The sequence below is a fragment of the Metarhizium acridum genome (assembly GCF_019434415.1).
Source record: "Metarhizium acridum strain ARSEF 324 chromosome Unknown scaffold_31, whole genome shotgun sequence".
Lineage (NCBI taxonomy): Eukaryota > Fungi > Ascomycota > Sordariomycetes > Hypocreales > Clavicipitaceae > Metarhizium > Metarhizium acridum.
The window spans coordinates 1247767-1272159 of record NW_027094018.1 but is presented as its reverse complement, the minus strand read 5'-3'; the positions used below and the strand labels follow the sequence as shown (position 1 = coordinate 1272159).

The following is a 24393-nucleotide window of genomic DNA, read 5'->3' as shown; positions in this document are numbered from 1 at the left end:
ACGTGCCCCGATACCGTCGTTCTTGCCCAGGTACTTGCTGCCCTTGTGGCCTCCAAGTTCTAAAGGCGGTGGATTGTTCTCTTGAGCACCCCAGGCGCCATTTTTGGACTGCACCTTCCTCAACAGAAGCCTTATCTGGCCTAGAGGAACGCAGCAGGCGGTCCTCCGTACGCTGTCCGGAGTATCGGACCAGTTGACCCTAGCTGCTTCCTAAAGTCCTGCAGTCCTCTTCCAGTCTTCTCCCAACCAACCTCCATCAACTCCGGTCCCCCAGACTTGGCCTCCTCGCGACTCTAGAACTTTCGTGAGAGCTTCTAAAAGCTCCGGAACCTTAGACGTCCGCCTCCTTCTTGGCGCGCTCATTGCGTCGACCGCATCATCGTCGACCGTATCGGCGCCCGGCGCATCCAGCGGTTCCATCCATCACTTTGCGACGTCGCGCGACAGCCGTAGTCGATAGCTCCCACTGACATCGCGATCCACGAGTCCTTCGACAGCCTCCTTTCGCCGCGCGGCGCATTCCCCTTCCGCCGCGGTCATCACTTGCGAAGCTCCCACTACCGCCCGTTTCGAACCTACGCTGCCGTTTTTAACGCCGGCTTCCCTCTGCATCTCTTGTTCAATATCGCTGCACTGGCCCGGTCGCCGTTCTCGGTGGAGATGAGGTGAGCTGGCCCGCTTCCCCCGCCAGATGACCCGTGCTTCAGTCGAGTTTCGCAAGCGCAAGCTACTTGCGAGATTTGCTTCACTTGACCGTCTGTCATGCTAACGCATCAATGGCTGTAGCCAAAAGGAATAGCCACGACTGGGCTTCCTCCAACACGCGCCAAAGTAACCGCCGACAGACGAACTAGAGGGGTCAATGGGTACTCGCGTTGTTCCCGTCCCCGCGCTGGCCGTCACCATGTCCACATCCGCATCCACATCTGCCCCCGACGCCATGGACATCACTTCTCCTCCTACCGCTTCTGCTCCGAGCCATGTAGCCGACCATGAGACCAATGGCAAGCTGAGCAATCGGCCGAACCAACTGCCCAACAATGACCGAAACCCTGCTGACTCGTCATCCAATATGCCTGCGCCGCCGACAGCTGCCTCATCTGCTGTCCACCAGCCGAAGATTGTACAAACAGCCTTTATTCACAAGCTATATAAGTGAGATTGGGAACCTTTTGCCACTTGAAGATTTCAAAGGGACGTGTTACTGACGCGGCTTTGCAGCATGCTGGAGGATTCTAGTATTCAGCACTTGATATCATGGTCTTCCAATGCGGAGAGCTTTGTCATGTCCCCAACTGCTGATTTTTCCAAAGTCTTGTCGTATGTCCTGACTATTTTGAGATGACCAATTATACGCCTGCTGATCGTAACATAGACAATATTTCAAACACACAAATATTTCGTCGTTTGTTCGCCAGCTAAATATGTATGGGTTTCATAAGGGTATTTGATTGAGAGCTCATTCCGCGTGTAGGGCCATGGCTTTGAAACACTAACAATGATCCTAGAACGAGATGTCTTCCACACCGGCAATCCGGATACCACACTGTGGGAGTTTAAACATGGCAATGGCAGCTTTAAGCGGGGTGATATCGCTGGACTGCGTGATATCAAGCGACGAGCTAGTCGTCATGCTCTGGTTCATCGCGAGACCAACTTCACCAAACCCGGCTCTTCGCAACCCGGTACACCTGCCGAGCCCGTTCAAGTCCCCCCAGAGAGCATCGATGCGAGGCTTGCAAATCTAGAGCACACCCTCTACGACGTAAGCGCACGATTACAACGAAGCGAAGAAACCGCCCATTACATGCACGTGAAAAATCAGACCGTGATGGAAACTATGGGTCGATTGCTGCATTTCAACCAAGAATTGGCTCGGGCCATGATATCGCTAGTGCCGCTGGATAGTGCAATTCACCGTGAAGGTAAGTTGTTTCAAAAATCACATCGTGTAGCCTTCGATCATCTCCCCAACTCCGCTGCCATTCTTTCTACTACAGATACCTTGTCTATCTATGATAATACTGATTCTTAATCTATTTCCAGTGATGAGTCTCCAAGGAGAGATACAACGACAGGCCGATATGATTCGGACAGTTGACGAGCCTCAAGATGTGCCATTTGTGGGTCGACAGCAATACTTCAGCAACGTCGACAATGCTCCGGTGTCGCCAAGGCAATTGCCACAGGATGATTCCAGACGACCAGCTGGTGGACTGACAGTACCGCAGTCCCAAGCCCGAGGGCAGCCCTTGTATCGGCCCGGTGTACCATCGTCTCTTACACTCGGAGCGCGACGTCCATATGGCTCCATCGGTGGCAGCAGCACTACACAATCCTCGCCTCTCCGCAATGCTGCGGCTCCGCCACCTTCGGGTCCGCATCCTCTTTCAAACGTGGAAACACCGCCTAGCAACCTGGCTCGAAGACACACTGCTGCAGACATTCGCGCCCATGGATGGCAACCTGGACCCTCCCCCTTCTCGGCGGCTAACGCGCCTCCTGGCCCATGGCCGTCGTCACCTGGAAGAGTGGCTCCAGAGGACCAGCGTATCAGAGAGTCCTTATCGACATACTCGCTACAGACGGCTTCACATTCTCATCCGCATTCCCGACCCACCACTCCCCCGCCCCCTCATGCACCGGCAAATGGCAGTAGCAATGGGGGAGATGCATTTGGTGGGTGGTCCTGGAATTCGGCAGGCAGTAGGGACACCAAAGGGCCCCTATTCAAAGATTCATCGGCGCCTCCGACCAGAAGAGGCAGTATGGCGCACATCTTGAACCCAAGTGACACGGCTGAGAGGTCAGATGAGGACGAAGATCCACGTGGTGATGATGATAGAAAACGAAAACGAATGCAGTGAGGTTACAACTGCGGGTATGAATCAATGGATATTTTGTTAATCCGCCAACGCAGTGGTGTGAGTTGACAAAGCCGCTACCGTTCCAATCAATTTTTTTTTTAAGAAAAAAAAAAAAAACTCTTGATCCTAGGATCCAAAGGAACGACGAAGCGTGACGAGAAAACTAGTTCTGTATGTTTTGGGGGCGTCCATCTTACAGCTTCAGCGAGATACAAATTGTGTCAGTCTTAAATCGTCTGCCAACTACACCCTGCTGGAAGGAGCGCATGTTGTGCTTCGTTTCTTGGGAGTCTTGTGCAGAGGTTTGCTGGAACCTGCACATGTATTTTGTGTGGCACGTTGAGGAGCAATCTTAACCGGCGGGAGGGTCAAGGGATAATTGCTGCAAGGACAGGTCACTTGTCATGGGTATAATGTCCGCAGGATTTTGAATATGAGAGTACAAAGTATTGGAATGTTGTGCATAGGGAACTGGCGTATTCGTGATCGGGATGACATTAGGTGTGACAGATACCACTAAAAAATGCATTGAATGCGGCTTTGCAAGTACGTGTAGTTGTAGTGTTGTGTTGCGCTGTGCGTCTATTCGTGGTTGAATATTTGTTACTGCCTCGTCGTAAACTGTGTAAATCATCAAGACCAAACTGTTTCAAAACGCCCGTCGCTTGCTTCCAATCGAAATTTGCCCATAGTAACTGTGAACACGGCCGTTTCTTGTGCCAAGAATCTCCATGTAGAGTCAATCTCCTGTAAAACGGGCACGTCTATCCCCCACTTCCGTTGCCCTTGTTCTTGCCCTTGTTCTTCTTCTTCTTCCTCTTCTTCCCCTTCGGCCGATCATCTTGCATCTGCGGCGCGCTCTCCTGCGCGTCCATCACAGCGTTAGCCTCAGCCTCGGCGGCCGCGCCTTGCCCATCACCGGTGCCGTTGCCCGCCTCAGCAGGCTCATCCGGCCTCACCCTCCCCGGGCGCTTTCTCTTCCCCAGCGACCCCCTCCCTTCCTCGTCGTCGCTCTCGCTCTCCTCCTGTTTCGATCTTGCCTCCGGCGCACCGGCCTTTCTCTTGCCTAGCATTCTCCCCCGCAGCATCTTGTCCTCCCGCTTCGCATCCCTGGTCGGCTTTTCCGAGACGTATCCCACACCCTGGTTCGCAGGGACCGCGAACAAGTCGTCGTCGTCGTCCAAGGGGCGGCAGCGGCGGCTGGGGTTTCGGGGCGTCGAGGACTGCGAAACCAGTTTCTTTATGAGCGCTGAGCGGTCGGCGAACAGCATGGACAGACGGTTGGATATGGCAAGGCGGTCGGCGGCCACGGGCAGTGGTGACGGCTTGTCAGGCATGTTTGCTGCCGCCCGAGAAATGAAACGGGTGTCTGGTTGCGGTGGGAACGGGAGGTTTGAAGGTGCGCAGAGCGCGGTTTGCAGCTTCAATTGGGGTTTGCGAAGACACAAGTCGACGGGATAACCATGCCAGGGCTCCAAGTTGGAGGGTTACCAAAAAAGTTTAGGTGGGGGCAACCAGATCGGCAGATTGTGGGTAACAGATGACGGATAAAAATAAAGCTGTCTGGTAGCTTGCATATTTGCGCGGCGCAAGAAAGCACAGCTTGCTTGGTACCAACGCTACGCCGTGATGAGCGTCAACATGCCACAGTGGAATGAGATATCAAGTTTTTGATTAGATTCAAAATAGAAAACGCAAAGTATCATTCGCACTGTCGGACAGGTCAACCCTGTTGAACCGAAAGTTGCATCCTACAAGGTACCCTGCATAACATGCCGGTTTGGAGCTGCAAAAGTACGCAAGTACATCTATTGTCTTTTATTCTTACCCTGAAAAATGTGCAACCACTCCTGTATATAGCATCGTTCCGTCGTCATTTGTCCAAAAAAGTAATATGTACAAGAAACTTGCACCCGGTCCCATCATCAACTGCCCTCCGTCGGTCTCAGATTTAGCACATACGGGAGCTGCTCATCATCTTCCCTGGTGGCAAGACGGATGACGGATCCCGAGTCGCTGCTACTCACGGCGCTCGCAGCCTTGGATCTCAGACTCGAGCTCGACGGCTGACTGATGGGGTACTGTCGTCTTGTCTGGGCAAAGCTATTCTCACTCGATTTTTGAGACAGTACACCCGTCCTACTACCCGGTGTATGGGGGGCAGTTCGGAAACTCCGCGCCTGGGCTGAGGGGGTGCGCAAGGGCGGTCGGCGCACAGAGTCGTGTGTGCTTGTTGTCTCAGCACGAGATATACTGCTTCGCGGAGAAGGGGGATTTGTATCCAGTGGCGCGTCGTTATCAATGTCACTTTCCGAGGGGCCCCATCCGTAGCTTGCGTCTTCTGGAAAGTTCAGGAAATTGAGATCCAACGGTTGCACGCTCCTTAATATCTCAGCAAACAGGTGCATCAGGGTCCGGAACTGTTCATTAGATATAGGCCGGTTGGAGAAGCGCGCGTATTCGTACTGCGCAAGAAACTGAGAAGCCGTTTCGTCCACGATAATCACGCCAAGACTCACGAGGTGGTGTATGTATTCTCGCATCGTCATATTCGCCATGCGCTGCAACAACCTGGCCGCCTCGGCATCAACCATCGGCGGATCTGCGCCCGAACCCTGCTCCTCAATAGGGGCCATTGTCAGAGCTTTGGCTTCAATGAGATTCGCCAGCTCCGAAAAAACACTGCTGTACTGCAGATTCCGCAGATCAGGCGAATTCGGCGACGCCCAACCAAGGTGCTCAATCTCTCCCCAAACAGGACGCTTGGGGGGGAGCGGCAAATCCAATTCCTCAGCAACTGTCTTGGTCTTCTTCAGCCCACCAACAGGTCGACCTCCCGCTTCAGCACTTTCGTTTCCGCCCAGCCCGTCATCCAAATTAGTCTGTTCCCTAGGTCGCGCCGCAAACGCAATGGCTGCGCTGCGATTCAAGCCCCCATGAATCATTTTATACACAACATCCTTCACGTCCCCCTTGTCAATAGGCGCCCAGGTCTTGGGAATCGCGGCAATGGCCGTTTTTGTAATATACAGTCGCAAGACGTAGATAAAGACCACAATAACGACCGTCACCACGTACGATATCGTCACAATGAGAACATTGTAATTTTGGCCGTTGCTAATAGATCGTTCGATGGCATCGCCGGGGGTAATGAGCAGTAGGCCAAGGAGTACGAGGTACAAGAGGATGTATACCGATCCGTAGAGGAAGCGGGAGAAGAGGCGTCGGTGTTGCATGGCTGTCTCGTCGAGGTGCTCACCAAGGCATCTAGCATCTCGCCTCGGGAATGTCAGTGAACAAAGGATGCATGGCTACAGGGGAGTTTTGCTAATCCCTATGAAGAATGTAGCGTTGTTGCGAGCAGGAGCAGGAAGAAAAGTGGAAGGGGAGGAGAAGCATTGAGGTGTGACGGGATGGATTGAGTTGTGTGAGGTCGATCACTGCTTTGAGCAAGTGGGCCGCGGCTGGGGTCAGGCCAACCACCCAGTCACCAATGTCACGGACGGTGTCCAGCACGCTTTGGCTAGCTCTTCCATTGCCAAAACTCATAACAGCAAGCCAACAAAAAAAAAAAAAGGAAAAAAAAAAAAAAGAGGGTCTCTGAGATATAGCTTGTGGCTTCAACCAACTCGCAAAATATGCTGTATTCGAGGCACCTTTCCTCCCTCTATCTCCTCTGTTAAAATACTTTTTCTCTACCATTTTGGTATCGAATGCTGGTATGCTCCTTGCGCCTGCCCAGTCCCGAGCTCACTCTTCATCGTGCTTGTTCCATTTCTGCTCGCTTGAACTCCCGCCTGTTCCTTGACGGCTCTACATTCTTTTCATCAATGGTCTTTGGCTTTACCACTGGTTCCATTTCCTCTGGAACGGGAGCCTCCTTCTCAGGCTTCACAATAGCTTCTTTAGCTAAGCGAAGATCTCCTAGGGATAGTCTTAAATCGCTGCTGTATGGCTCAAATTTTGCCACGACCTGTTCCAAGCCGGTCCTTAAAGCATCTAGGATCTGATCTACTTCTGGTGACTCCTTGGTACCACTCGGATCAGTCCAGTGCAATGGAAAGCGTTGATGTAGGCCTTCAACCTTCCGTATGACAGCAGTTAGAGTGCGGATGATGCTGGGAACATCTCTGTGAACGTTCCCGAACTGGTCTTCAGCGAGACTGTGGACTGCCAACAGACAAAGAGCTTGGGCAGCGTTGGTGTACAGAGTGGGCTCAGCGTATGGCGTGCCCAGGACAACACCGGCAATCCGAGTCCGGAAGTCGTGACGGAACAGACGGCCAATGTACCCAATTTTCAAAAGACTAGTCGTCCAGTTTCCAAACTCGCTTCGCAGATGCTCAGGAGACAGCGCTTCCTGCTGCTCCCTGGTGAGCATTCTGTCCTTGGCATCCCTCCACGTCTTTTTGGCCAAGGGGCTGAGTTCAGATACTGGAGATGAGCCAGGGGTTCTGGCAATTTGGTCCAAGGCTTTTTCAACCCCGCCAAGAAGTCCAGGCGTCTCGCCCTTTTTAGTGAAGATGGCTTCCTGCCGAAGTGGAGCTGCTGTACGCTGCTTTGCTTCGACGACCGGATTGGGTTGTGCGAAAGCCAATGGCGGCGCTTTCCCATACTCATCCACACGAGTTTCAATTTGCTTCAGAAGTTCCATGCAGATGGAATAGACTTGTGACCACATGGGGCCATCTTTGCGGTCAATATCACAAAAAATAGCCTGTCGCCGAACCTCAAAGTCTCGAGCAATGAGAGCAAGCTCCCACATGGCAAAAGACTAGCACTCTGTTAGTCATAGAACAGAACCACACGGAGTGGAGTCTCGCCTCACCTTGATAGAGAGCTTCTTGCTCTTGAGTCCGTTAAGGAGACTGCCATTTGGATCCTTTGATTCTGATGTCAAAGGGTTTCCGTTTTTCAGGGGCTCTCTGACCATGAACACGGAGAATGCTGTGTTTCCCGCCGCCCACACAAACTGCATCAGTGTCCCGGCATAAACGCAGCGTACCAACAAGTATATATCGGTTGGCCAGGTTGCGGGGACAATGTTGGTTTTGGGGAGACTGTAAAATGGGCGAAAGAAGGTCAAAGCCCAGCCCCAGGCAGAGGATCGCAGAATGAAGTAGTATATAAAAAGACTCGCGACTAGAGCAGAGACAGCTTGCTGTGCGGATTGTGCAAGGGTACCAGGAAGCTGTAGCAGCACGATTTGGAAAGACCGCGGCAAAACGCCTAGCGCTTTTTGCTGTACTTTAGTCTGGTGCTTGGAGATGTCGAAATCCAGGCGGTCAACATCGATTTTGTAGTGAGTAATGGTTTGGAAAAGAGCACAGACGCCCAAATAACAAGCAAGGAACAATGGTCTCTCGTTCAGTCGTGCCCGGGTGCCACTAAAGTAGGTAATCCAGTGCAGATTTGAAGATTCTGACATGGAGAACAGAAAGATGGAGCAGAAGAGGAAGCTCGAGATGCTGTACCAGAAAGCAGTCTCGTAGGTTTGGGCGCTAAGCAGTGACGAGCCGAGGGCCTGCAACCCAGATTCGGTCGTTTTCAGTCCGACATGATAATGTGCGATCCGGAGGATGAGGATTGACAGTCCACAAGAGAAGATGAGTAGAGTTCGGAAGCCGGTGGGCCCAATTGGAAACCATGACCAGAAATCTGCAACGATGAACGAGGGGTTAGCAGAACGTCTCGAAACGTTGATGCATGGACATGGACGAGGCAGAACAAACATGAGCTCCAGTTGGCAAGGGACAAGGCTTCCAAATAGGATATAGCCAGCAAAAGAATGGCGGTTGAGGAAAAGCGCCTATGCAAAGCAGGCTGCAAAGTGTCCTTGTAAGGAGCTCTTCGCACTGGAGCGCCCGCCATGATGACGGCGCATTCGCATTGCCCGATGGGAAGAGGTTCAAGGTGACTGGGGTTGAGGTCGCCAACAGGTAAATAATAAAAATCACCAGAGTCAAAGAGTCTGGTACAATGGCAACGCGCCCAGCTGTGGAGCCGCAATACAGAGTTACCTGCATAGCACTCACTAGCGGACATGCGCAGCCAGGCCCAAGGCCGCTATGAGGGTGGGGATCCAGCAACTGTCTGATATCAATCACGTGTCGATTTGTCGACTGACGCATTCTCCGTTTGATGGGCCATTGATCTGAGGTTACGTAGGGTTTGGAAGGCAGCACCCACTCCAACACATCGCATTCACATTCGCTCGTATCGTCTGCAGCCGCGCAGCATTTCACCCACTGTGAGCGTCTATTTTTCCCTTGGTCCCAGCGTCGCCTGGCGTAGTGAGCGCCGACATGTCGTACGATCGACTCTCCAACCTCGAGTCCGGCCAGCAAGGCGGGTACAGTGACGACCCGGACTTCCAGCACCTCCAGCGAGAACTGAAGACCAAGTTGCAGACGCTATTAACCAGTAACCGCGACCTCTACAAGAATGTCGGCGTCCTGGGCACCAAGAAGGACACGCCTCGCCTGCGCGAGCGCGTGCACAAGACCATGGAGACTGCACGAAACCTTTGCAGGGAGATTGGCGAGGGGGTGAAGCGACTGCAGACTTGGGAGGACCTTACGGTTCGTCGAGTCGGAAAGATATGCCCCTTCCCAGTATATCCCGGCTAACAAGATGCGTAGAAACAGCAAAAATATGAGCAGACCAAGGTATCCAGCGATTTCCAAGCGGCCCTCCAAGAGTTTCAGGATCTACAGAGAAAGGCTTTAGACAAGGAAAAGGCATCCGTCAGCGCCGCTAGAGCAGCTCACGAATCCGAACATGCACACGGACACGGAGAAGGTGGCGCCAACCAGGAGCAGCAGCAACTTTTGCAGCAGCAAGAAATGTCGCACATGGCACCCCAACACGAAGTCGACTTTCAGGAAGCCCTCATCATCGAGCGAGAGGAGGAGATTCGCAACATTGAGCAGGGCGTTGGCGATTTGAATGTCTTGTTCCGCCAAGTGGCACACATGGTCTCAGAGCAGGATGAAAGCATCCGTACCATTGCCGAAAACGTGGACAACACGTACGATTCCACCATGGGGGCCGAGAGAGAGACCCGCCAAGCGGCCAGGTATCAAAAGGCCGCTCGGAACAAGAGCTGCTGCTTGCTTCTCATTCTTGCTGTTATTCTGACGATTGTCATCTTGGCGATTGTTCTGGGATAGATGTATCAGAGCCGAGACTCGCGATAGAGCTGTCTGTTTTCCAGTTATTCCATTTCGCAAAGTTTGGAGTTTATGGGCGGGGTATTCTTTCTTATGTTTATATGTACACAGCCTGATGATGATTATAATAATGTACATGGGGGGGGAGGTCGGCATTTTCCCAAAGCCCGTTTTATCCATCCATCCCCATACTACATCCCTAGTGCACTGACGTTGCACCTTTGCTCGCATCTCCGTGACTTCCCCGTAAATACGGCAATGCGGGGGGTACCCTCTGTACCATTTTGAGCTTGGGAGCCTGCTTGGGAATAACCCTCTCCAAGATGGACTCATTCACGTCGTTGAGCGCAAATGTAGTCGCCCAATACACGAAAATAGCGCTTGGAAGATCTGCAAACAACATAGGAAACAGTGGAATCAGGAGCAATGCCCGGCCGATGCCCGTCTGTATCCTCGCCATCGGCGTCTTTGGCGTTCGGGACCCGTCAAGACTCAACAGGACGCCCAGCTGATCCTTGGACAGCCTCCCCCAGGACGTTCGCGCCAACAAAGCCGAACACAGCATCGGCAGAACATAGTAAGGGTCCATGGCTGTCAAGTCCACAAACCACAGACACCCGCCATGCGCGAGTCCCTCGTCGAACAGACCACTCGCATCCGACAAGGTAGCAGACACCTTGTCCATATTCGCCAACCCAATCGAATGACTTATCCACCCCATGGGGGCGCCGCAAAGCCGTCTCAAAGCCTCCGAGACGACGACAAACGGGACCATGCTCAGAAACGGCGCCAGCGTCTTCCACCGCTGCACCCCGAACGTCTTGTATATCCTCTTGCGGGACTTCTCCGTCAATCCTGCGACACGCAGCTTCCAAAGACGCTCCGCATGTTCGCTATTTCCCCTTGGAATGGAAACGGCGTGACGTGAGCTCCATGCTGATACTAGCGGGTTCAGGGCGCTTCTTTTAATTACCAGCCGCCGTGTGTAATATTGGATGGGCAGGCGGAAGGAGAAGTTCACTCCGAGAGCGACGAGCGGGATGGATAAGTACCAGGGGATCCCGGCGCTGTGTATGGACGAGATGCTGTTTGCCGTGAAGATAACGGCATCTCCTACGGCTGAGAGGTGGAATTGGCGTCGCGTGAGAGGATTGCGTTGAGGTTTCGAGACGAGATGAGTTTGTGGTCTTGCGGAGGCTCTCGTCAGGGCGATGAGTTTTGATGCTGATCTATGAAATGCTGACATGATGTGCCATGGCTGATATTAATGGCAATATTCGCGAGAAGAGGTTGATCTCTGACTGGTCGTGAGTTGAGGTTGCGATGAGGTCTAGAATGAATTTGATCATTTGGGGCTTAAGTGACAGGGGTAACGATGCCATGTGGGTGGGTCTTGGTCTCAAGACTTGGTACCATCACTGATACCAGGCACAATTGGGGCATTGTACAATGGACGCCGTCTTGATATCCTGTGAACAGACGAGGCCGTGTTTGCCATGATGCGTATTTAGTACTCGGATACCTGTGTAGTTGACTTCGAAAACCATGTAATTTCAGGAAATGTTCAATGTTCCATGTTGTCTCGTATCAGCCTCATGGTCCAGGCAGTTGCGGACAGCTCAACTAGAACTACCAGGGAACTGGGCTGGAGGCCACCCGGGCGCCACACGTGGCGGGTACACGTAGCGGGCAGCGGGCAGCGGGCCAGTGGGCAGTCTTAGCTGTCGCAGAGCGATTGCAGGGAGCTGCAGCACACCAAATTCAGGGCACTTCAAGGAGCTGCAGGGACCACCAGACACCAGACGATTTCGAGAGCAGCAGGGGGGGCTTCAGTGTGACTCTGATGGGCAAGCAGTGGAGCACGGGGTTCCACTGACTGGTGCCTGTTCATCAACGTTGACGCGCTGCCCGTGGTCAACTGTCGGGGTCGTCGGCGCAGACCACACAAATGAACACATCTTTGACCTGGAAAACGGGCAAGCATCATCATTTGATCAAGCTCTCACCATTGAGGGGGTGCCGATGGCACCGATGGCACCACTGGTGGCTATAAAAAGTAGTACACTGGAGCTTCCCGTTCGTTCCCCCACCGTTCAATGCTCACTAACTGCTTGTGCTCCATCGTCTACTTTGTCGGAGCACTCTAGCAATCTGAAAGCTGGCCACATCTCGACTCCGTCAGTCCGTCCGACTCCTTTTTCCTCCTTTGGCACTCGTTTTCTTTCCACAGGCAATGGGCCATGCCTAATATTCAAACCGCAATGCAGATGCCGCCGCCATTTCTCTAGAAATTGAACATCTTTTCCCTCCCTATTTTCTATTAGCCACTCTCTGGCTTCCGTCTACCGTCCCCCGCCCACCGCCTTGCGTTTGCCCGCCATGGCCGATACCTGCACGACGCCGACGGCTCAACGGCCGTTTTCCTTTGGCCTGGATCCCAAGACGCTTGCCATAGCTGTGAGCTTCTTGGCCTCGTCCCCATTCCTCCTCGTCGTTTTCGCCCCCATCATTGCGAGTCGAATTGGTCGATGTCTGGGTTTCATACTTCGCAGGAGAACCGAGGGCCGGCGAACACAACTTCTCTCTGTCATGAACGAGGAGGACGAAAAATACTGGAAAGAGAACCCCGAAACCAAGAAGACGAGCTCTAATGAGGAGTGGGAAGCTGTTGGCCATAGCCATCTGAAGACGAGGGCCAAAGACGACAAGTTGTCCAAGGACTGGGATGGCATCATTGGATTCTTCCACCCATTTTGGTATGTCCACCACATCACCACGTAATCATCGGCCAAGGGCTGACAAACAACATAGCAATGCTGGAGGTGGCGGGGAGCGGGTGCTGTGGGCTGCCATTCGCGCCACTCAGGATCGCTGGCCGAGAGCCAAGTGCGTCGTATACACGGGAGATCATGATGTGACCAAGGACGCCATACTGCGTCGTGTTGAGGTTTGCTGACCACTTTCAATCATGCCACTCGCAGTTCTGTTCTGGCCATCCTAACTCTAATACAGAGTCGGTTCAATATTCACCTTCACCCGCCAACTGTCCAATTTCTATACCTTTCCAAACGCCATTGGGTTCTTGCCTCGAGTTGGCCACACTTCACCTTGCTCGGACAATCAGTTGGCTCCATGATTTTAGCTTGGGATGCCTTTTCCCTGCTCGTTCCGGATATTTTTATCGACACAATGGGATATGCATTTGCCCTGGGCCTATGCAAGTTTCTCTTTCCAGACGTCCCTACCGGCGCCTATGTCCACTACCCTACCATTTCGACCGACATGCTTGACTCTCTTGACGCAACTTCTGCGGTGGGGTCGGAGGGAGTTAATGCCGGTCAGGGCCAGGGAACTCGTGGGTTTGCCAAGAAGACGTACTGGCGCATTTTTGCCATGATCTATTCGTGGGTTGGCTCCTCGGTTGACGTCGTCATGACCAATTCTACCTGGACGCAGGGTCACGTCAAGAGCTTATGGGGACCGCATAGAGTCCAAAAGGACAGAAACAATCCCATTGCAGTCGTATACCCACCCGTGGCTGTTCGCGAGCTGGAACAAGAAGTGGAAGTATCTGAGGCGAGTGAGAAGCAGCGAGAGCAGGTCCTTGTGTATATTGCTCAATTTCGACCCGAGAAGAATCATCAACTCGTCTTGCAGTCCTTTGCAAAGTTCTTAAAAACAAAGAGCAAGGCTGCCGAGAAGGCGCGACTTGTTCTTATCGGTAGCGTTCGAGACGATCAGGATTCTAAGAAGGTGTACCAACTGAGACTCCTTGTTAACGAGCTCGGCATCAAGGACCAGGTGGTGTTTCATCTCGATGCTTCATGGCCAGAGATTCTCGAGTGGTTGAGAAAGGCCTCCGTCGGCGTCAACGGCATGTGGAACGAGCACTTCGGTATAGGTGTAGTTGAGTACCAGGCGGCGGGTCTCATTTCAGTTGTTCACAACAGCGGCGGACCAAAGCTTGACATAGTCGTAGAGGTGGATGGAGAACCAACTGGTAAGAGCCCCTTGCTCTTCGTTGAAGAGTAACAGGTTGAGCTAACATTATTTTTCCAAGGCTACCACGCAACCAACGAAGAAGAGTTTGCCGAAGGCTTTGAAAAGGCTTTGTCACAGTCTAACCCGCTGGCTATGCGCAGGCGCGCTCGCAAGTCAGCCATTAGATTTACCGAGGAAGAGTTCGCCAAGAAATGGGTTGATGAAACCAGCCGCCTGGTGGTGATGAGAAAATAAGATTTCATAATGTCTGGTTAAGATTACATATAGACCTGGAGATACCCCCGATTTTCCGTGCATTTTGATTTCTTCATATTTCCTAGAGATGTTTTTCTTTCTTTTTTTTTCCTGAGGGACGAGTGAGATATTGGTGCGGGGTGAAACTTTGCTTGGCTACAATGATTAGCTTCACAACATAGACGTCATGTCGCTGAGAGAACTACATGTGCAGCAAGACATGGATATACATTCTAATCTAGGGGTAGGGGTACACCTGCATATAGATCTATATTGTTAACCCCCCGCTATTATTCTGTCTAGGTTCGCTCGCCGCTTCAAATAACCCATCACCCAGCCTCCTAATACCCTGAACAGCACTCAAACCTGGTCTCACCCACGTAATATTGTGCTTCCTCTCCCTGAGCCCTGCCGCCGTTTCAGCATCAAAACCATATTCCAGAAGTAGAGTATTCGGCATAACTTGGTCGTGAAGACGCGGCTCGCGAAGGGCCTCTTTCATGGTCATCCCATGCTCAATGGTGCGCCATAGAGCACTTGTAGTGGAAGAAATGATGCGAGAACCGCCCGCTGCTCCAACAGTGGCAAACAACTTGCCGTCGGGGAATGCGGCGATGACGGGGGTCACGCTGGACAGGGGCCGTTTGCCGGGGCGAATGAAGTTGGCGACGGAGGGTTGGAAGCCGAATTCATTGGGAACACCAGGGATAGGAAAAGTCATTCATTTCATTGTTTCTATCAATATTAGACTGACATGTTGATTTATGACCATGAATTGCGAAGGGGAGAACGTACAGAATAATACCGGACGACGGCTCCATGATCTGCGCACCAAACAATAGATTGACAGTCGTAGTAAGCGACGTGGCCATCCCAGACTCATCAGCCGTGACGATATGCGACGTCCCGTGACTCTCGGGCAATTCCACGCCCTTGGGATCATACTCCTTCACTGGGAGAGTCTGCTTATCCGAAATACGCTCCCTAGTATGCTTGGCGTGAACCTCATCCAACAGATGCGCTTCGTATTCATCTAGCCCCTCGACAAACGCTGGATCACCGAGCTCGGAACGAGCGCCGTACCCGAAGCGCATGGCTTCTACAAAGCGATGGGATGTGAGATTAGTGTCTTTCGAGTCTGCCATGTCGAACTGCTCCATGATTTTGAGAATGTTGAGAGTTATAGCGCCGCTGGCCGGAGTGCCGATGGTGTATAGGTTGAGGCCAGCGGTAGGTGACGTTTTTGACGGGTCGACTGATGACTCTGTAGTTTTTGAAGTCGGATAATGTCAGGGTGCCATTTGTTTGTTGGATGTAGTTGACCAGCGTTTCCGCTGAATATATGTCAGCCTAATAGCATTTTGAAGCGTAAGTGAGGAGGGAATAGCCTACCGAGTTCGCCGGTGTAAAAGACCTTGGAGCCTTGATTTGCAATCTTCTCCAGAGTTCTGGAACAAACGTGTTAGTTTTGAGGAGGAAGGCGTAAAGAAACAGACATACTTGGCATAGCGCTTTCTTGTCATTATCTCACCTGCCTGGAGGAGAGTCCCTGTATACTCGTAAGCAAACGTAGGGCACGTTCACGTTTGGGCGAACGAACCATTGGGGGCAAAGTCTTGTGCCCAGTTGGGGTCCTCCACCAAAAAATTGGGCTTTCCTTTGACAGCGCGTTCGACGTAGCCTACTAAATCGCTTGAAACTTGGAAAATTGTTTGTCAGTAACCAGTTGTTTCCATAAACCTTGGGCATCGAGGCACGGGAAATGCATACCCCTGAAGCCGCCGCGGGCCACATGAATGGCGCCTTGCATGACCGTCTTCCATTGTAGTGACTACACGGGCGAGTAAGCAACAAGGAATAGGAACACGATGGGGAAGTAGGAGATGGAGCGTACGCCATATTTGCTATGAATGTATTCCAGCCCGAGAACCTCACTTGGTACTCCCACAGCTAGGCCACCGTATATGCTTCCAGGGACATTGCCCTGATACATATCCTCATGGCCTGCTGCAGGAGCCGCTTCTCTAAAGTCGACCGCCTCATAGTTACCCTCGGGGTCACGGATCATTGCGAATCCACCTCCGCCAATGCCAGAGTGGTACATGCCGATGACGCCCACACAAAAAGTTGTGCCTACCAAGGCATCTGCAGCGTTGCCCTGTTGACCCCAAAAGTCAGTAGAGTCCATGCGATAAGATGGCGGAGAAAGCCTCACCCCTCGAGCCAACAAGTCTCTGCCAATAGCACTGCACTCGATACTCTCGCTAGCAACGGCGCCGACGGATCCATCTGTGGTTGGTCTAAAGACAACTTCCGGCAAGGCACTGGCATGAGTGAAGCCATGGTTTGCGAGAGAGGCCAGGAGCAACTGGACGAGATGCGGCATGAGGGTTTCTATCATGGCTGTCAGTGGGTTTTCTTGATTTATATATCAATATCAATGGGGCAGCCTCACTCATTGCGTCAAGATGAACGGACAAAGAATGCAGAATGTCGGAGTCGAGGTTGGCATCAGCGCCGACTCGCGGCTCTTAAGCCTGAGTTGCCTGCGTTGACTGTTTTATGAGAAGGCGGAGTGGCCAAAGTGCCAAAAAATTGCAAAAGATTCTCAAAAAAAAAATAAAAATAAAAATAAAAATAAAAATAATAATAATAATAATAATAATAAATTGTAAAAAAATTAATAATAAATAAATAAAATGTAGGAAACCCCCAACCAGGCTGTGTCAAGAATGATATTCCACGTTCAGCTTCATTTCCAGAACAGTTCAAATCCGCGATCTGGTACCGGAGCCATGGCCGATGACCGGGGCTTTGTTTTTATGGGTGACACGACAAAAAAGTAAAGTTGCAACGCAAGACGCAGGTGCCACTGGCCAATAGCAGAGGGCCCGTTTCCACGCATGGTAAGCAACGTCATTGGCTGGCAGCATTTTTTTCTGCCTCAATGTTGGACGTCTGCAAACAATGTTTCGTACCTTGATACAAGTGCATCGTGTACATCAGTTGTTCAGAACACTACAGGAAAGATGAACTAGCTCGGAACAGTTATTGGGAATTCTAGCCAAAGGCTCGTTTTACTCAACAGAGGACGCTTCTTCATTGATAATCGCAGATGCCACCCTGCGGACGTCTTGCAGCCCGTCTCGTCAAACTGCCGTCGCACACTTTTATCCGCCCACTTGCAACAATGGCATCAACACCAAATGCTGCGGCAACCGTCGCTTCGGCAAGGCACTCACACCTCTCACATCCGGTACAAGCTCAGAATGGCCAAGGACGTCCCAAACGCCCCCACGATGCAAATGGAAACTCCAAGCCCTGGAAGCAGAAGAAGACGAAGCGGGAGAAGAACATCACAGAGGGTTCATCAGAGGAGGTTCTTCGACGTGATATTGAAGCTCTACTAGCATCAAGAGGGTTCACTACCGACCCTGAGGAGACAAGTGGTACAACCCAAGAGAGTGGGCTCTTACCCGAGCAAGGCACCGAGACAGAAGTAGAAGTGCTTGAGCTCTCCTCCACCGGTGATGGTCTCGCCATGCGTTCCGGCTCAAACCAAGTCTACGTTGTCCCCTTCACCGTACCAGGAGACGTTGCCAAAGTCAAAGTCTTCCGTCACATTCCCCGAGAACATCAAACCGTTGCAGACTTCATTTCTATCGTCAAACCTTCATCCTTGCGCGACGATGCCCGTATCCAGTGCAAGTACTTCTCTTCGTGCGGTGGCTGCCAGTTCCAGATGCTGGACTATGTCGAACAGCTGAGGCTAAAGAAGGAGGGTGCTTGAAAAGGCTTACCGCAACTTTTCTAATTTGCCCTCTGAACTCGTTCCTGCTATTCAGGATACTATCGGGAGTCCCTTGCAGTACGGCTACCGCACCAAGCTGACGCCGCACTTTGATGGGCCTCCGGGCTTTCGACCAAGCAAGAGAAAGGCTGCCAAGGTCTCGTTTGAATCCTGCCCGGACATAGGCTTCATGCAAAAGGGCAAGCGCAAGGTCCTCGATATTGAAGATTGCCCCATCGGCACTTCGGCAGTACGACTAGGCATGGCCCGTGAACGAGAGCGCATGCAGAGCGAGTTCCGAAATTATCACCGCGGCGCAACCATCCTGCTGCGCGAGAACACTCACAGATACCCCAAGGACTCGCAAGACGGGGATCAACCACCAAAGGAAGACGCACTGCCTCCCTATACTGCCCGCACCGAAGGCGACGATTTCATCGACATCAAAACCTGCGAGACGGACTCCAAGGCCACCACAACCGAATTCATTGGCAATCACACATTCACAAATCCCGCCGGGTCATTCTTCCAAAACAACAACTCCATCCTCCCCAAATTTACTGCCTATGTCCGCGAGCATATCCTCCCTCCTCCATCCAACAGCCCCATCAGGTACCTCATCGACGCCTACTCTGGCTCCGGCCTCTTCACCATCACCCTCTCCTCTGTATTCCAGCACTCGACAGGCATTGACATCGCAGCTGATTCCATCGCCTCAGCCCGCAATAACGCTTCTCTCAATGGTCTCGGCGAGGATCGATGCCAGTTCATCGCTGCTGATGCCGGTGAACTTTTTAAGAGCGTCACGTACCCCGCCGACGAGACTGTGGTGGTGTTGGATCCGCCTCGGAAGGGCTGCGACGCCGATTTCTTGGGACAGCTGCGGACATTCGGGCCAAAGAGAATACTGTACGTAAGCTGCAATGTTCACACGCAGGCACGAGATGTTGGTATTTTGGTGAGAGCAGAAGGAGACGGCGCCAGATATGACATTGAGAGCCTTGTTGGATTTGATTTCTTCCCTCAGACGGGACATGTGGAGGGCGTTGCCATTTTAAATAGATGTGATCAGCCGACTACTGAAAATGGTGGCACAGAGAAGGATCCATAGACGAACGCGTACTATTGCTCCATTTGGATATTCCATGCCAATATACCAGCCTGTTGTTATGATGTGAAACGCAAAAGATATGCACGATAAACCCTTCCGTATGCTTCAACTTTCCTTCATTGTAGCGAATACCATTTACTTCTGGTCCAGCAGGACCTTCAACGCCTCCACAGTAATCCGCAACACCTCCGGTCGCCGGCTCTGCTTCAAACACTGCTTCAGTACCTCGACGCCATTCTCGTCCTTGACCTTGTTCTTGGCCAGTTGCCCTGCTTCCCCGTCGGCCGTGACCAAGTTATGCACCGTCACCACACCACGATGTCTCAATCCCTCGTCAGGGTCATTGCACATGCCAAGAATAACCTTGACTCCCTTCTCCCGCTGCACAACATATCGCACGACTGATTCGAACCCAGTAAGAGAAGCCAGGGCTCCGCCTGCGGCGCTTCGAGTTCCTCCGTCCTCGGCATCAGCTAGTGCTAACAGGATGTGTAGACGGGTTCGGGACTGTGGGCTTCCATCTGCGTAGAGAGCTATTCCCTCGGGTGCTTGCATTAAATTACAGACAAGTTCGACAGCAGCCTTGGCAACGAGGTTATTCGACGATACAAGTTGCTCTTCAACGTGGGACCATGCCATGCGAATAATGATACTCCGCGTATCGTCTTCATCCAACGAGGCGAGATTCGTCAATGCCATGAGTGCTTCAAAGGTAGGCAACAGATCTCTGGTCTCGGCAGCTGGGTCAGGAGGCAGAATAGAAACTAGGGGCCGGATGGCGGCGTTGATTGGATTCGATCGGTTTCCTCCAAATACTAAAGCAGGGTTGGTGCTAATCAGAATTCGTGCGAGTGCCTGGGCTGCTGTCCGCCGGGACACTTCATCGGTGTTAGGGATGGCAGCCCATCCTACAAGAAGCAGTTTCACCGCCCCTTGTTGCGCGAGCGGTCCTCGCAGAGATTTCGTAACAGCGATGGAGTTGATGATAGAAATAATGAGACTCAAGGATGCAGGGGAACCGTTTTTGCTCTGAGTGACAAGGACAGGAATGAGACCGACATTAAAAACCGCCTGACAACGTTTCGCGACGTGTTCGTCGTCATCTAGGGGGTCGGGCCCGGCAAGCTTCCCTGCGGCATCCGCATAGGCTTTCAATTGGCTCATCTTTTTCTGTTCCTCTGACAACGCAGGTCGGTACCGCGTTAAGTTGACAAATATGCTGAGAGCGCCGTAGGTGGTGGGTGACCGCGGTTGCGCTTCCGTAAGAGTCTTGACTAGCTTCTTGAGCAGAGCCTCGTTGCCGATGATGCTCTCCTTGACCTTTGGTTGCAAAGAGGCGTAAGCAAGACCCTCTATGGAATGCTTGCCATCGTCGCCATCTCGTAGTATCATTTTGGTAAAGATGCCTGACAAGTCCTCGATGCTGGTTACTGCTGGCTCGATCCTTGGCCTGTTGGGATCATTGACTAATGGTTTAGAAGGCACTGCCTTCAGTCTATGTCAGTTTGACGTTAACACCCATGATCCAACATGAAGTAAAGGGTCTTGACCCTCAGATGTCGGGCATGGAAAAAAAAAAAGGGACAAAGAAGAAATAAAAAATTAGCAACGGGGTTCGTAAACTCACTCTCAGCTTCGCCAAAATAACAGCCGCCAAATGTTGAACCTGCTCCGAGTGTCGTCTCATGGAAATGGAACCGCCTTCACCCTGAACCTTGGGCTCACCGTTGGGACCATCAGTTGAACCTGTAGGGTCCTGATCAACTACTTCCTCCAACCACTCGACGCAATACTTCTGAACAGCTTCGCGGCACATCGAATTCATGCATGCCGCGTTGAGCATCTCCAAGCACGCAGTCTCAACCTTACGACTCTTCCACTCCCTCCTCATAAGAGGGCCGAGACTACTCAAAAAGCCTTCACTTAAGAACAAATGCGCGGTTAAATCCGGGACGATGGGGAAGGTTGCTGAGGCGACGCAGAATGCTACAATGTAGTCGTCATAAGTACCTCTCTTGACACGCTCAAAGAAGAATTCAGACAACTTCTTAGATCCGTCATCTCCGGCGGCCTTGAGATAGGCAGAGGTGGCGAGAGTTGCATGGCCTCGCACAATATCGGGCTGGCGCATATCGAGATAACACAAGACGGTGTCGACGCAATCGCCGTCGATGACGTTGCATATGGTCCTGTACTTGTCGTCTTTTTCCTGTGACTCGGCGTCGTCGTTTAATAACTTTGTCAGCTGGTCCAATTCTCTGCATGTCGCTTCATCCTCCTGGCCGCCTTCCATTAGACGAGCAAAAACCAATAGGGTCTGGTCTTCGAGAGTTGCGGCCGGTGCCGAGCCCTGGAGTGTCTCCGTCATCATGGCAGATTTGTGACGACGAAGACGACAGGTGACGTAGGGCGAGGCTGTAGTGGGCAAAGTACAGCCAAGGACTCATGCGACTCGGATGAAACAAAAAGGTGTAGAGCAAAAAAGCAAGTACCAGCTAGAGAGGACGTAAGAGGGGGAGAAATAAAGAATTCATGCCCTTGGGAGCTACATGTAAGAGGATCCAAACTTGTGCCTGGTGCACCGAGTAACACGGGATGGAATGGTCGAGAGAGTAGGGTTAACGTGATTCATTGTATCTTGTTCCCACTCACTCCCCGCAACCGTACAGTTGCCCGCTAGCTTCTGAGATAAAAGTCAGCTCGAGCTTCAGGGATCATGACAGGCATGAAATAGCGACCAAAAACCACCGTCTCGCTCAGGCTCTCTCTCCACTTTGGCATGTCGGCCGCCCACTGTGGTCCCTTTATGGCGTCAGGCGTCCTCTGGTTCGTCATGAAGAGATGGGGCGTGAGACTGGAGCTTTGCTGTGTGTGAATGGACAGGTTCAATTTGGGGATGGAGCTCTGGCAAGCTGCCCCTCACTTTGGGTACCTGAGGATACCAGCTATCGGGCGAATGATGAGCCGTTGAAGCGATAAGGCACCTGAGTTACGAAGTGCAGACACTACTAGGGCATTTAACTGTTAGGCTCCCAGTTGCCAGCCAAAGGTACCGAGACTCCCTCAATGTCGCTTTCAGCAGCAACAGCCACTGTCTCAAGCCACAATCACGTGGCAGCGCTGTAACGCCACCGATGGCTTCAGCCAAGCAGCCTGCTTGTTAGGTACCTAGGTACCTAGCCAGCCACCAGTTTGGCCTGCCTTTGTCCTGTCAGCAACTGTGACGGGAAGTAGTGTTTGTCGATCTCTGCACACGACCAGCATCGTTGACATTTGTGAATACACCAACCAACCTTCAATCACGGAGATGCAATATTACATACAAGGCCCGTCCGTAATACTCCCATTGCCCTCGTTTACAGCCATTCAAAGGGTACGAACTTGAAACATGAGAAAGAATCTCTAATATGGTTGTGCCCCGGTCGTCTACTGCAGCAACCGATCACCTCGACCAAGCTTCACACCCGCCTACATCATAACTTTCCATCGCGATATTGATAACTGAAAAAGACACCTCGCTAGACTTACCAGGCGACCCTCCCTCTATAATTCCAGCTCGGGAAATTGGCCTCGTAGCTGCCTTCGACGGCACCTCTCCCCGTCCACCATGGACGCCGTCGACGTCTCAGAGCACTACGAGGTCACCACCGCCGAAGAAACACCATCCCTCCTTTCCATCGTCATAGACACCAATCCTCGTGCCTGGGCAGTACTAGACGATGTCCTCCCCATATCAAAAGCCATCGCGAACATCCTCGTCTTCGTCAATGCCCACTTAGCATTCAGCAATGTCAACCAGGTCGCAGTAGTAGCCGCCCACGTGAACCGCGCAGTATGGCTCTACCCAACGCCTCCTCAAACATCACCCAAGGATACATCCGGCGATGTGCATATGATCGATGTCCCCGGCGACTCCCCGCGAAACTCGGCCAACAAGTACCCGCAGTTCGCGCAGATCGAGACCGCCGTCCTCGCATCGATGCAGAAGTTGATGAGCGAAACAACGGAGCAAGATCTCGAGGCAACTACCACACAACTATCCGGTGCCTTGACGCTGGCATTATGCCACATCAACAAAGCCTCCCAAGCACTCAGCGGCGCATCCGGCAGCTTAGCAGAAGTGGCCCAGCCAAGTGCCAACGCCGCACTCCCAATGAAGGGCCGCATCTTGGTCGTGTCCGTGTCCGATTCCGAGCCATCCCAGTACATACCAACCATGAACGCCGTATTTGCCGCCGCCCACGCCCAGGTAGCCATTGACACGCTCTGCCTCTCAGGCAACCCTACATTCCTGCAGCAAGCCTGTTTTAACACAAACGGCACCTTTCTCGCCGCCGCAAACCCCAAAGGTCTCCTCGCCTACCTCATGTTTGGCTTAATAGCGGACACGGAAGCTCGCCAGTCGCTCATCACCCCAACACACGACACGGTAGACTTCCGAGCTGCTTGTTTTTGTCACGGAAAAGTCGTTGACAGGGGTTTCGTATGCTCCATCTGTTTGAGCATATTCTGCGAACTACCCGAGAATGCGGAGTGCTTGACCTGTGGAACAAAATTGGCGCTGGGCAACTACGGCGCCAAGCCGGCTGTTGTGCCCCGCAAAAAGAAGAAGAAGAAGAGGATCATGAATGGCGGCAGTGGGCGCGAAGAGACCGGTAGCGCTACGGGTACTCCTCTGCGGTGAAATCGACGGAGAATAGATATCTGCGTGCTGGCTTCAACAAGCTGGACACTAAGCGAATGCGCATGTGGCGCTTCAGATGAATTACGGTAATATAGTCAGAGACTCGGCTACGACTTGGCTCATGGTCGTGTAAAGGATCTTGCTGACCTTTGGGAGGCTATATTCGGGTCCGCTACTACATGGGGAGCGCTGTATAGAGTACAATGGGAGCAGGAGTTTCTGAAGAGTCGGCTGCGTCCCCAGGGCACAGCTGCAAACCACAGGTCGGCGTTGGGAAAATGTATACTACACTATAATGATATCATGCTCAAATATATTGTCTTCATGGTGCTTTTTCGGAAATAAAATCACTCGTCTGTCCCAATAGAAGCCCATCTCATATTGAGAAAGTAGAATTCATAGGAGAGGGGTATCAATATTGCTAAACATGCTTCGTAAACCACAGATTACGATACGACACTTCTGCCACGGCGACACCGAAGCACAAGAGGAATGGCTCAGTTCTAGGTACACAGCGAGAACACCAGCTTTGC

At 52.2% G+C, this 24393-nt stretch overlaps 11 protein-coding genes across 13 annotated transcripts; 5 read left to right on the top strand and 6 right to left on the bottom strand.

Moving 5' to 3' along the window:
* Positions 1 to 743: 743 nt before the first annotated feature.
* Positions 744 to 2867, top strand: SFL1 (Flocculation suppression protein; the record flags this gene model as incomplete). Its single annotated transcript, XM_066118674.1, has 5 exons — positions 744 to 1155; positions 1222 to 1320; positions 1376 to 1443; positions 1509 to 1925; positions 2047 to 2867. Exons 1-5 carry the CDS (start codon positions 863 to 865, stop codon positions 2865 to 2867), a joined length of 1698 nt encoding a protein of 565 aa, XP_065976195.1. The 5' UTR covers positions 744 to 862.
* Positions 2868 to 3631: 764 nt separating this feature from the next.
* Positions 3632 to 4204, bottom strand: J3458_005227 (uncharacterized protein; the record flags this gene model as incomplete). The annotated part of the gene is made up of 1 exon (XM_066118673.1): positions 3632 to 4204. One exon carries the CDS (start codon positions 4202 to 4204, stop codon positions 3632 to 3634), a length of 573 nt encoding a protein of 190 aa, XP_065976194.1.
* Positions 4205 to 4792: 588 nt separating this feature from the next.
* Positions 4793 to 6103, bottom strand: J3458_005226 (uncharacterized protein; the record flags this gene model as incomplete). The annotated part of the gene is made up of 1 exon (XM_007811696.2): positions 4793 to 6103. The coding sequence occupies one exon, from the start codon at positions 6101 to 6103 to the stop codon at positions 4793 to 4795; it is 1311 nt and encodes a 436-aa protein (XP_007809887.2).
* A 91-nt stretch (positions 6104 to 6194) lies between these two features.
* On the bottom strand, positions 6195 to 6569 carry J3458_005225 (uncharacterized protein; the record flags this gene model as incomplete). Its single annotated transcript, XM_066118672.1, has 1 exon — positions 6195 to 6569. The coding sequence occupies one exon, from the start codon at positions 6567 to 6569 to the stop codon at positions 6195 to 6197; it is 375 nt and encodes a 124-aa protein (XP_065976193.1).
* A 55-nt stretch (positions 6570 to 6624) lies between these two features.
* Positions 6625 to 8738, bottom strand: J3458_005224 (uncharacterized protein; the record flags this gene model as incomplete). Its single annotated transcript, XM_066118671.1, has 3 exons — positions 6625 to 7641; positions 7696 to 8525; positions 8600 to 8738. The coding sequence occupies 3 exons, from the start codon at positions 8736 to 8738 to the stop codon at positions 6625 to 6627; spliced, it is 1986 nt and encodes a 661-aa protein (XP_065976192.1).
* Positions 8739 to 9172: 434 nt separating this feature from the next.
* On the top strand, positions 9173 to 10039 carry PEP12 (SNAP receptor; the record flags this gene model as incomplete). The annotated part of the gene is made up of 2 exons (XM_007811698.2): positions 9173 to 9448; positions 9509 to 10039. 2 exons carry the CDS (start codon positions 9173 to 9175, stop codon positions 10037 to 10039), a joined length of 807 nt encoding a protein of 268 aa, XP_007809889.2.
* Positions 10040 to 11974: 1935 nt separating this feature from the next.
* On the top strand, positions 11975 to 14519 carry ALG11 (asparagine-linked glycosylation protein). Of its 3 annotated transcripts, XM_007811700.2 has the most exons (5): positions 11975 to 12216; positions 12307 to 12795; positions 12851 to 12986; positions 13052 to 14039; positions 14100 to 14519. In XM_007811700.2, exons 2-5 carry the CDS (start codon positions 12419 to 12421, stop codon positions 14273 to 14275), a joined length of 1677 nt encoding a protein of 558 aa, XP_007809891.1. In that variant the 5' UTR covers positions 11975 to 12216; positions 12307 to 12418; the 3' UTR covers positions 14276 to 14519. The 3 variants fall into 3 exon arrangements, with proteins under 3 accessions (XP_007809891.1, XP_065976190.1, XP_065976191.1); XM_066118669.1 differs by having other exon boundaries at positions 12851 to 14039; XM_066118670.1 differs by having other exon boundaries at positions 11975 to 12986.
* J3458_005221 (uncharacterized protein) lies at positions 14518 to 16885 on the bottom strand. Its single transcript, XM_066118668.1, has 9 exons — positions 16731 to 16885; positions 16491 to 16669; positions 16170 to 16433; positions 16046 to 16106; positions 15876 to 15974; positions 15776 to 15824; positions 15668 to 15723; positions 15071 to 15609; positions 14518 to 15010 (listed from the first exon to the last, which is right to left on the bottom strand). The coding sequence occupies exons 1-8, from the start codon at positions 16732 to 16734 to the stop codon at positions 15398 to 15400; spliced, it is 924 nt and encodes a 307-aa protein (XP_065976189.1). The 5' UTR covers positions 16735 to 16885; the 3' UTR covers positions 14518 to 15010; positions 15071 to 15397.
* Positions 16886 to 17244: 359 nt separating this feature from the next.
* On the bottom strand, positions 17245 to 21888 carry SHE4 (SWI5-dependent HO expression protein 4). The gene is made up of 2 exons (XM_007811703.2): positions 20804 to 21888; positions 17245 to 20664 (listed from the first exon to the last, which is right to left on the bottom strand). The coding sequence occupies exons 1-2, from the start codon at positions 21545 to 21547 to the stop codon at positions 19312 to 19314; spliced, it is 2097 nt and encodes a 698-aa protein (XP_007809894.2). The 5' UTR covers positions 21548 to 21888; the 3' UTR covers positions 17245 to 19311.
* Positions 17466 to 19176, top strand: TRM2 (tRNA(m5U54)methyltransferase; the record flags this gene model as incomplete). Its single annotated transcript, XM_066118667.1, has 2 exons — positions 17466 to 17983; positions 18051 to 19176. 2 exons carry the CDS (start codon positions 17466 to 17468, stop codon positions 19174 to 19176), a joined length of 1644 nt encoding a protein of 547 aa, XP_065976188.1.
* A 379-nt stretch (positions 21889 to 22267) lies between the features above and the next one.
* TFB4 (RNA polymerase II transcription factor B subunit 4) lies at positions 22268 to 24190 on the top strand. Its single transcript, XM_007811704.2, has one exon. It carries the CDS (start codon positions 22784 to 22786, stop codon positions 23858 to 23860), a length of 1077 nt encoding a protein of 358 aa, XP_007809895.2. The 5' UTR covers positions 22268 to 22783; the 3' UTR covers positions 23861 to 24190.
* The last annotated feature ends 203 nt before the right edge of the window (positions 24191 to 24393 follow it).

Bases quoted from the DNA above. Each gene is read 5' to 3' on its own strand.
- ALG11 (XM_007811700.2), top strand. From the start codon at position 12,419: ATGGCCGATACCTGCACGACGCCGACGGCTCAACGGCCGTTTTCCTTT. The intron at 12,987-13,051 runs GTTTGCTGACCA...ACTCTAATACAG, and splicing joins CCATACTGCGTCGTGTTGAG to AGTCGGTTCAATATTCACCT. The intron at 14,040-14,099 runs GTAAGAGCCCCT...TATTTTTCCAAG, and splicing joins GGTGGATGGAGAACCAACTG to GCTACCACGCAACCAACGAA.
- TFB4 (XM_007811704.2), top strand. From the start codon at position 22,784: ATGGACGCCGTCGACGTCTCAGAGCACTACGAGGTCACCACCGCCGAA.
- SHE4 (XM_007811703.2), bottom strand. From the start codon at position 21,547: ATGATGACGGAGACACTCCAGGGCTCGGCACCGGCCGCAACTCTCGAA. The intron at 20,665-20,803 runs GTGAGTTTACGA...CATAGACTGAAG, and splicing joins TTATTTTGGCGAAGCTGAGA to GCAGTGCCTTCTAAACCATT.
- J3458_005221 (XM_066118668.1), bottom strand. The intron at 16,107-16,169 runs GTACGCTCCATC...TCGCCCGTGTAG, and splicing joins ACATTCATAGCAAATATGGC to TCACTACAATGGAAGACGGT. The intron at 15,825-15,875 runs GTTCGTTCGCCC...ACGAGTATACAG, and splicing joins ACAAGACTTTGCCCCCAATG to GGACTCTCCTCCAGGCAGGT.